The 10,311-nt window shown below is 48.5% G+C and overlaps 1 protein-coding gene across 2 annotated transcripts in view; it reads right to left on the bottom strand.

The window, feature by feature from the left end:
* ATP6V0A4 (ATPase H+ transporting V0 subunit a4) overlaps nt 1–10,311 on the bottom strand; it is a 79,953-nt gene that overhangs the window by 19,859 nt on the left and 49,783 nt on the right. For both annotated transcript variants that reach the window (XM_019515395.1, XM_019515394.1), the window contains exons 10-12: nt 5,839–6,051; nt 2,176–2,326; nt 852–991 (exon numbers count right to left, since the gene is read on the bottom strand). In XM_019515395.1, coding sequence (XP_019370940.1) covers nt 852–991; nt 2,176–2,326; nt 5,839–6,051 — 504 coding nt within the window. The remainder of the gene's footprint in view (nt 1–851; nt 992–2,175; nt 2,327–5,838; nt 6,052–10,311) is intronic.

The raw sequence follows: 10,311 nt of genomic DNA, 5'->3' as shown, positions 1-10,311 counted from the left end.
CCCCCCCCCCCCCCCCACCAATAAGCATGATCTTATCCTGTTATATCCCTGAAAACCTATTAATGCAGAAGGTGGATAGGTATTTCTTATTTCTGCCTTTTGTGAGTTAGCCTTATGACAACAGAGTGCTACAAAAGTAGACAAGTTAATGATTTTTTTTTTAGGCACTCATAGGTGCATCCAGATGAATGTGGATGCTTGGTTCCCTGGAGACAAACAGTGGCGGTGCACCTTGAGCCGCCAATACGTGTCCCTGGAGAACACCCATGCCATGCGTGCTTCGGCATGCAAGTTACCCTGGGGGCAGTAGGAGAGGCTGGGGCCAGCACTATGCTGGCCCCAGTAGCCTTGCCTGGGGTCCCGGGGGCCTCCTGGGGCTGCAGCTGTGGCAATCCTGCCAGGCAAAGCCTGGCCAGCAGCCACAGCATGGGTCTGGGTGGCCCAGCACTGCTTTTCAGCAGTACATGCTGCCCAAGTGTGCTGCTCCGGTATTTTTCTTGCAGTTTTTTTTTGACCCCTGGATATGTAGGGATCAAAAAAGAATGCAGAAAAAAACCCCAGAGCAGTGCATGCTTGGGCAGCATGTCCTCACAGCGCAGAGAACTGGACTGTGCAGTATGGGGCGCTGCAAATGTGTTTGCGGCACCACATACCACACATCCGTGCTCATCTGGACATGTCCATACAGGGTAGAATAGGATTGCTCACTCCTAGGCACCTAAAAAGTGGGAGAGGATTTGGCCATGTGTCAGAAGGAGATTCATTTAGCATTTGAGCTGTGGGAGGCTGACCGTATCGAATGAGAGTTTTGAGCCACATTGCTATGATGTAGTCAACCCTAGGAAACTCACCTCATTAGTACTTTTCTGGGCCAAGAGAGCCTTCTCATTAGTGACCATCCAGAGAGCAAAGCCCAGCATGACAGCACCATGGCCACAATCTCCAAACATCACAGCAAACAGGAAGGGGAAGGTAATTATCGTGTATGGAGCTATGGGAAGGAGACAGATAGGAGCTCAGTTTCACCTAATTAAAACAAAAGGACCTCAACTTGGGGGTAACCCTGGAAATCACCCATTAAGGACAGCATAAATTGTTTCACTTTCACTGAAGTCAATGAAGCTTCAAGTAGGTTTCAACAGGGCAAGTAGGTTTCAACAGGGCTCAATATTCTCAGTATACAGTTTCCACAATTTACAATGTATCCATTTGGTTAAGTCTAGGTGCCTGCTACATGGATGATAAAATCAAATAGCACACCTCAGACATTAACCTAAGATTCAAAATGCACCCAACACCACCAAGCTAATTCATATATGAAAACATTTAAAAAAGAAATTAGAAAGTCCTAGCATACACTTTGCAACACTACCAGCCTTACTTGTAACTACTCGTCAATGAAGGAATCTGTCATTTATATCTGTAGCCACTGTATTTGTTCTATAAGGAGGTGCAAACAGCTGAATTTCCTGGAATAGCCAGGGTGCTTAACATAGTAAGTACAAAGCAACACCTTTCTACTTGAAATTTAGAGGGAGGCCAAACAGTTAGGGCTATTTCTCTCTCTCTAGGTACCATATCCAGACAGGACGCTGGTGATCATGGTTGTCTATCTTCTGAGGCATACATAATTTCCAGTGTTGATACTTTCACTCATCTAGACAAACTCTTGACATAAGTCAACCTCTGTCTTCCAGAATCTCTCCTTTCTTCATTCCTTCCGGTTAGGACCAGACTTTCAGTCTTCTCTTTCCTCATAACATGTACTAGAAACTCCCATGGTCTCTTTCCAATGTTAATCAGCAGCTTCCTCCTGCAGCCTGCTCTTAACAAAGTATCTTCTCAATTGAGGTGTGACTTGTCCAACATCTTCAAGATGCACCTTAAGAACCACATCTCAGTTGCTTCAATTCTCTTTTACATACTTGACAATATTGTCCAGCATTCTGATGCATAAATGAGGACTGGTATATACCTGATATCAATGCCTATTTACCTAATATAAATGACTGTCTAGGTTAGCCTGGGACATTTTGAGTAGTAGCCACTGGGTGTGCTTTTGCATGACAATGTTTTTTTAGAAAAGTGAAGCCTTCCCCCTTCCACCCTAAACCCTTGGCAGAATCTTGCATTCAATCTGGCAACCCAGCTGTAGCTAAGCCAGATTCCTTTTACCTGGATTCATTTCCCTGTAATTCCCCACTCCGTAGGCGTCGACAATGTTTTGAAAGCCTGCAGTGAACTTGTTGGTTCTGTTGAAGGTGGGTGGAGCCATCTTGGTCTGCACAGCAGTCAGGATAGGGGCAATGGTAGAGCCACTACGTTCCTATAAGAGGATGATAAAAAAGAGGTGAAATGATGGGGGTGGATGGTCTTAGATGGATAAGAGAGCAACCTTTGCTGGATAAATTACAGCTAACCCCAGCTATTGGAGACTAGCCAGCCCCACAAAGCTGGGTCCTGCATCCACATGTTTACAGCATCCAGGTGGGAAGGGCCTGATCCAGGCTGGTAGGTGAAGGCCATGACTAGTATCTAGGCTTTCTCAAGCTTGTTTGCAACCCTGAGCTTCATGCTGGCAAGTTGCCCAGGGAAGTCATCAGTAATGCCAACTCTCGCAAGTTTATTGTACACCTCACAATAGTTACTGCTTCCCATAAAGCGTTAATGCCCTCAGCTCCCACAGCCAAATGGTTACATGACAATCATAGCTTCTGTTGAAATCTGGCATTGCCATTCCAGTGAAAATGGGACCAAATCCCCCTTCAGGGTTTAGAAAAATAACAGGATTTTTCTTTTAAAGTCCCCAACTTTGTATTTCTAGTCTCCTTTTTTCCAAGGCAATCTCATGATTTCTCTTTTACATAATACCGGCTCACATGACCTTGCATGGACTCCCCAGTTTGTCAGTTATTACTACCATGGAGTGTCGGCTTTGCTGCTTTCAAGAACATGAGGGCTCTCTTCCTCACAAAACACAAGGACTGCCCAGAGAACGCATCAGTCCTGCAATAGGTTGTGCATGGGGGCAGGTTTCCATGGGACTCTGCAGAGGCACTGGGATCTACTCAGGGTCCAGGCATCTCAGGATCAGGGTCTAACTTGACGCAATACAATGAAGAGGGGCAGCACACAAGAGGGCATCAGGAAGTTGTACTGTTACCTTACAGAGCCCCTCATACAGCATGACAGGGATATTTCTGGGTTTTAGCATAAATAAGTGATAGTTGCAGCAGCGGTTAAACTTTTGGAGGGGTCCAAAGGGCCATAAAATAGGATGAGTGAAAGCAGATATAGTACTTCCCTATATCATGGGGATGCTGATTGACTTGACTAATGTCAGCAAAGTACTCTGAGAAGCTCTGATGGAAAGGTGATATAATGGCATCCGATTATTTTTAAATCTCTCTCCATTTCCATGCTACAAGTGATAGGATGATGCTTTTCATTTGCAGATTTCAACATGCTTTACATACATATATAGGTAGCATTAAACCCACTTTACAGGTGGGGAAATTGAGGCAAAAAAAAAAAAAAGGGAAGAAAGCAACCTGTGCTAGGCTAGTGGCAGAGCCAGGAGAACCTAGGTGCCAGTGTTTCTACTTGGCTACTGTTTCTCAAACTGGGGTTTACAATGAATTTCCCAGAGGGAATGGGAGAGGAAAGAAAGGAGAAATATAACAGGAGATAAAGGAAGAAAAAGAACAACTTCAGTTTTTCTTAAACAATTGAGGAGGTTAGCATATGGTCGCAGGAACAGAAAGTCCATAGCACAGAATTATAGGTGTGCACAGACACAGGATAAACTTAAAATGGGGTAAGATGACCAGCAATGTTTGAGAAACACTGCACAAGGCCATGCTGCCTCCCTTCTCCATACAGTAAGGACAGCAATTCTCAACCCTTCTCTTAATCCAGGGCTAGAAATAAACATTGCCAAATGGAGTCATGGCACAGCTGATTCACTTCACTGGCAAAACACATATCGCCCCTTGTCCCACCCTTGATGGTGCAGGACGAGGGGCACCGTGACCTCCCTGCTTTCCCTGCTGTCCAAGACCCATGCTGTGGGTCTAGGGCAACAGGGAAAAGTGCTTCCCCACTCTGCCAGCCATGTGGGGCTGGAGCAATGGGGAACACTGTGTGCTCCCCCACTCAGCGAGGATCTGGAGTAGCAGTGAATACTAGGTGTTCCCCCATCTGGTCAGCGAGGGGCTGCCTAAGCAGGGAAGTGCTTTTCCCTGCTCCCTCAAATCCACAGTGCAGGTTTGGGGCAGTGAGAAAAGGTGGGGTGGGGTTTTCTTGCCCAGTGAGCCCCACAGGGCTGGCTGAACAAAGCACCAAAAGGTAGCAGATGTCCACCAGAAAAAAGTGGCAATCTATTGCTACCTTTTGCTGCACCACTGATTTTCCTGCCATGTGGTGCAACACAGGGTAAGGACATCTATTAGTTCTGCATTTTTGCCACCTTAAAAATCCACCCCCCCCAGGCTGTCAGGGGGGAGGAGACGTAGCTCCCGGCTGCCAAATGGGCAGAGCTGGGGGGCGGAGCAGTGAATGGGGCCCCATCACCTCACGCCACCCCCTCCCCCAGCTACCCCAACTGGGGTATTGGGAGGAGCTGGGTTGGAAGGAGGGGGGCTCCATTCACCACTCCCCTCCACTCAGCTCTGGGCATTCAGCAGTTGGGACCAGCCAGCATGGAGCTCCCAGCTGCTGTATGGCCAGAGCTGGGTGGGGAGAAGAGTGGAACAGAGCCCCCTCACCTCGAGGGCCTGACCCCGCTGACCCCAATACTCCAGCTGGGGTAGCTGTCGGAGGACTGTCAGGTGAGGGGGCCCAATTCCCCCCAACTCAGTTCTGTCCATTCAGCAGCTGGGAGCTCCCTCCCTTCCCCCTCCATTACTGACAGCCCCAGAGCTGGGGACGGAGGGATGGGGCTGGGGAGAGAGGTGGTGGAGCACCTCTAACCTGCTGGCTTGGGCCACTGCATACCAGCTCCATCCCCTTCCCCCTGACATCTGTTGGGTGCCGGGGAGGGAGCACTAACTCATGGTGCTTTATGTGAAGTGTCATGAGTTAAAGTGGGGCCCTAACATCTATCTGCACCCCCAGTGTCTGTTTCCACCCCAAGAGCTAATGGAGAGGTGGGAAGTGCAGACATGTAAAAGTTTCCAATGTTTATTTCTTGCCTGTTGTGGTCCTAGCATACGTTTAGTATCCCTGTGCTGTTTTACCAGTAGATGCAGCTCAGGGAAAAGTATCTGGCCAGGGAATTCATACCAACTTAGCTGCATTCGTTAACTGTTTCCCAACCAGGGAAGCAGACTCCCTCTAGAAGACAGAATTGGCAAGCTCAGGGTAAAGACAGAAGCAGCGGTGGGAAGAACTGCACATTTCAGGACTTCTCCAAAGTAAATCTCCAGACAGCTCCAGGAAAGCCACCCTCCTGCTCCCCTTTTTTGCAGAGTGGCCTTAATGCCAGGTGCTCAAAGCAACTCCATGCACACCCCTGTTCAACTTCACAGTCCAGTGCTAGAGATTTAAAGGGGCATCTCCCTGTCCCACAAGCAACAAGGAATTGCTCGATGTGTTGAAGCCTGAGGAGAGGAGCCAGTAGGAGAAAGAAAGCCAAAAAACAGCCAAAAGTAGACTCAGAAAAGGCCAGAAAAGAGAGGGAATGAGTCAAAACCTGGACAGAAGGAAAAGGAAAACTGGTGGCAATTGCCAAGGACCTGAGTGAGTAGGAGGGAGGGACACCCACACCAGGATCCACTCCAAAGCAAGGTGAGAACTCCAATACAAACTAGCTGGGGGAATGCCAGGTCAGCCTCTTACCATTCCTTGCTTGAGGGCCCTTTTTATCCTACCCGTGTCTACCACGGGGAACCATATCTCGGCAATGACACACTGCTGGGTGACATCAATGTTACAGAAGTTCAGGATGTGGTAGATGGCCTTGATTTTCTTCACCTTGATTCCCCAGGTCCACAGGTTCACAGCTGCCTCATGCAAAAGCCGCTGGCGGTGGGATTCAGTTTGGGTTATCACCTGCAAACAAAGCATGAGCTGTATTGAAGCAAGGTTGGGGGCTGGCTTGGCAGCATACCATTCAGTTATGTTTTAGGAAGGGTGGGGGGAAGGAAAGCACTACAAGCACTAATAGGAGTGAGTCAGAGGTCTAATAATGAAGCCTACATAATAGGTCCAAATTTGGATGCAACATGCCAGTCTCTAGCAATCAGAAATACCATAGGATTTATCACTGCTTCATCCCTTCTAAGAAGCTTTCCTGGGAAATTTATAAGGGTGATTAGTGGTATGAAGGGGCTTCCATATGAGGAGAGACTAAAGAGGCTAGGTCTATTCAGTTTAGAAAGAGACACCTGAGCAGGGACATGATAAGTTTTTACAAAATAATACTAAATGGCAAAGAGAAAGTAAATAGGGATTTATTATTTACAATCTCTCACAATACGCAAACTAGAGGGTCACAGCATGAAACCAGTAACTAGTCAGTTTAAAACTAACAAAAGGGAGTTCTTTTTCACACAGTGCATCATTAAAGTGTGGAACTCATTGCTACCAAATGCTGTGGAAGCAGACAGTTTAGCCAGATTGAAAAAAAGGATTAGACAAATTCTGGGAGGAAAGGGGCATCAGTAGCTGTTGAGCACAGAAGTTAGGGATACATCCTCTACATCAGAACTTCCTAGACATTAAATGCTGGAGGTTGCAACTGAGAGAGGAATGGTGGGAAAAACCCTGGCCATACCCAGTTCACTTTCCCTTTCAGCATCTACTGTCTGCCACTGAGACACACAATACCGGGCGAGATGGGCCCATGGTCTGACACAGTAGACGGCAGTTCCTATGTTCTTATATTATGCCGAAATGGCCCAACAGCCGATACCATGAGACATAACTGTTCTGCATGGAAAATTTAGAGTTCTGCTCATTTGAAACTCAATCTCCCAAAATGCCCATCTGTTTCTGGAGACACTGAACTACCTTCAACTTTCAGCAACATTTCCCTGAGTGACTTAGCTGCACTTGGAGGATCGATATCCTAGTTCCATTTTCAGCAAAAAGACCTCCAGGCAATGTTCCCTCTATGGAGTAGTGGTCCGTGAGTGGCCCGCTTCAGTCCCGCCTCCCCCTTTCAGTGCAGTCCGCTGGTAAGTGTCCCACAGTAAGTGTCCAGGTGGGAGCGGGCAGGGTTTGGCCCTACGTGGAGCACTGTGGCCCTCACCCACCACCCTTCTCCATGCTAACTGCTGCCCAGAGCAGTGCAGTGGAGAGCTGCGGGGCAGCCATGGGCCAGACACAATCAACTGATAGACCTGAAAGGGAGGCACCGGGGCTGGCGTGGGACACTTAACCAAGGTAAGCTCCTCACTCCTCATGCAGACCAGGCAGCGGCTCCTCCCCGACGTGAGGTGAGGGAGGGGCAGGGGCTGAGGACTGGTGCTGGGGGCTGGTGCGGGCTCCGCTGGCTCTGGGGAACTGCACCACTCCCCAGCCCTGACGCCATGTGCCTCCTCACTCCCTGAGGTGATGCAGGGGTGTGGAGCAGTTCCCCAGAGTCGGCAGAGCCCACGCCAGCCCCCAGACCCAGCCTCTGTCCCCTGCCCCCATCTCACCTCCCCTCAGGGAGGAGCCACTGCCTGCCCTGCGTGAGGAGCTTACCTTCAGTAACTGTCCCATGCCAGCCCCGGTGCCTCCGCCACACTCCACGCCCAGCTCCTCTCTGGGAAGCTGCAGCCCAGCTCCTCTTTGGGCAGGTGCATGGCATTAAAAAGTTACTGCATGGCAAGCTTTTTAATTGTGCATGGCCGCGCACGCGCGCAGCTTAAAAGGAACCTTGCCTCCAGGGCTGACAAGCACTCGTCAGGCTGCCAGAATTGAAAGTGAAATTCCAACCAGCTAGAAGTCAGTGGTGAGACAAATCCAGCGAGCCAGGCAGGCAGAAGTGTAAGCATTTAGGGAGGTGATGATATCAGTGTCTCTGTCTGCTTTGGGAAGAGTTTTGCAATAATGTCAGAGAATGGGGCCTGCTAACTGTGTTGCCTTGAGCAAGAATAGAGAATATCCAGAGAACAAAACAAGCCAATGCTTCACCTACTACTCACTGTTCTCATTATTAAGCATAGGAAGTCTCTTCCCTTACAAATGGATGGAAGGGTTTTACCTTAAACATGCTGCTCTGGTAGGGCCCAATCCTGACTTCACTGTATTCATTCATGTACAAGAAGCTACAGCTCTTGGCTGTAGTTCTACATGTCCTCCTTCCCAAAAAGTTAATGTGGGTCCAAACAGAGAGTGGGCACATCTCCATATGCTGCTATGGAGCTGTTGTTACTGTGCTGTCATTTAGTACTTCCTTTAGAAGTAGTTACTTTTAAGCACTACGTTGCCATAGTGATGCACCATAACAGGGGAGTGCATCACTACTGTGATGTAGCTGCAGTGTCGCAAGCCTTGCTCACACATTGCTACAGCGACATAGCATTATGTGGAGATGCGCCCACTGAGTAACAAAAGTCAAAGCAATCCAGGCAAAAGAGTTTCAGAAAGCTCCATGCATGCAATTCAAAACTGATGAAATTCACAGACTTGGGGAACAGATATATTTAATGGTTAGCCCGGTTCAAAAGTGGTGTTGGGACCCAGAGGCTTCTGGGCCCAGCTCAATAGTATCAGCGCTTGGCAAGAGACTGATGTATGTATTTGCTGCGCGCTTATTCTCCTTGCCTGGTATAAGACCCATTATAGGGTCATAGGGACCCAACAGTGGTTTAAGCCAGAAGCAGACAGATGCACTGTCCTGTTAAACCAGTGCAAAGCCAACTGTAGTGATTCAAAAGTATACCTGGAAAAATCAGGTATTCTTTTGACATGGTGCATTTTGAACTGTTCTGCATTACAAATGCACCAATTGTTCCATGATTCAGGTCTGGCTGGTCCTCCGAGTATCCCACAGTGCAGCACTCCCCACCCCTGCAATTGGTTGGTCTGGGACTTGGGCCAAACTCTACTACCCCTAGGGTCAGGTATCAAAGTTCACCTCAACCCTCTACTTACAGGTGAGCAGTAGGGCTGCGCAAAACAGCACCATTCGGTTTCACTTTGAGTTTCAATGGTTCGACAGAACAGCATTACGTTTCGAATTTCATTTTGATTTGAAACAGCTGTTCCATTCTGTTCCATCAAAATGGGAAGGCTGTTTCAGTGGTGTTTCAGCATTTCGCTGGGGATGGGAAGGCAGCCCAGCTGGGCTCCTTTCCCATCCCCGGTGCTAGATCCCAGCAGGGGCAGCGAGACAGCCCAGCTGAGCTGCTTCCCCATCCCCCGTGCTAGATTGCGCTGGGGGCAGTGAATGCTTCCCCATCCTTAGCACTGGACTCTTAATAGATCACAGGGTTGTGCAATTTATTGTTCACCTTCAACCAACTCAGTTGCTAATGCATCTTCACTAGAAGTGATGCTTTTAACTTCCAAACCTCTGAGCCACTTCACACAACTGGTGTTTTTAAAGCAATCCCTATTAGATGTGGGAAAATTATACATCCTGAGGTCTCTGATGGGTAATTCTCAGTTCTGCTCTCCTCACTGGTTTGCAGCTCCAAATCTAAACATGGAAAATTTGCATGACTGAAAAGAGAAGATTCCCAGATGTCCAATGTGATTCAGAACTTGTTTCTATGCAAGTGAGCTCCTGAGATAGCTGAACTTTGAGGTTAAAAAAGTTATGTCAGGCATTTTAAAGGCTTTTTAAAAATCCCTCTAACTCCTATGCTAATAAAAATGTTTCATAGTTTCATAGTTTCTAGGGTCAGAAGGGACCTGAGCAGATCATCTAGTCTGACCCCCTGCCATGGCAGGAAGAGCACTGGGGTCAAACAACCCCAGTAAGGTGGTCATCCAACCTCCTCTTAAAAACCCCAGGGTGGGAGCCTGCACCACCTCACTTGGAAGCTGGTTCCAGACCCTAGCCGCCCTGACCGTGAAGTAGCGCCTCCTGATATCCAACTTAAACCTTCCCTCCGCCAGCTTGTGACCATTGTTCCTGGTCACTCCTTGCGGCGCTCGGGGGAACAGGGACTCCCCCAGCACCTGCTGATCCCCCCCTAACCAGTTTATAACAGGCCACAAGATCCCCCCTCAGCCTTCTCTTTTGAAGGCTGAACAGGTTCAGGTCCCGCAGCCTTTCCTCATAGGACCTACCCTGCTGTCCCTTGATCATACGAGTGGCCCTCCTCTGGACCCTCTCCATGCTGTCCACATCCCTCTTAAAGGGCTGCGCCCAGA

Source organism: Gavialis gangeticus, unplaced genomic scaffold (assembly GCF_001723915.1).
Source record: "Gavialis gangeticus isolate Ggan-Ray unplaced genomic scaffold, GavGan_comp1, whole genome shotgun sequence".
Taxonomy (NCBI): Eukaryota; Metazoa; Chordata; order Crocodylia; family Gavialidae; genus Gavialis; species Gavialis gangeticus.
This window is presented reverse-complemented; position numbering and strand designations above follow the sequence as displayed.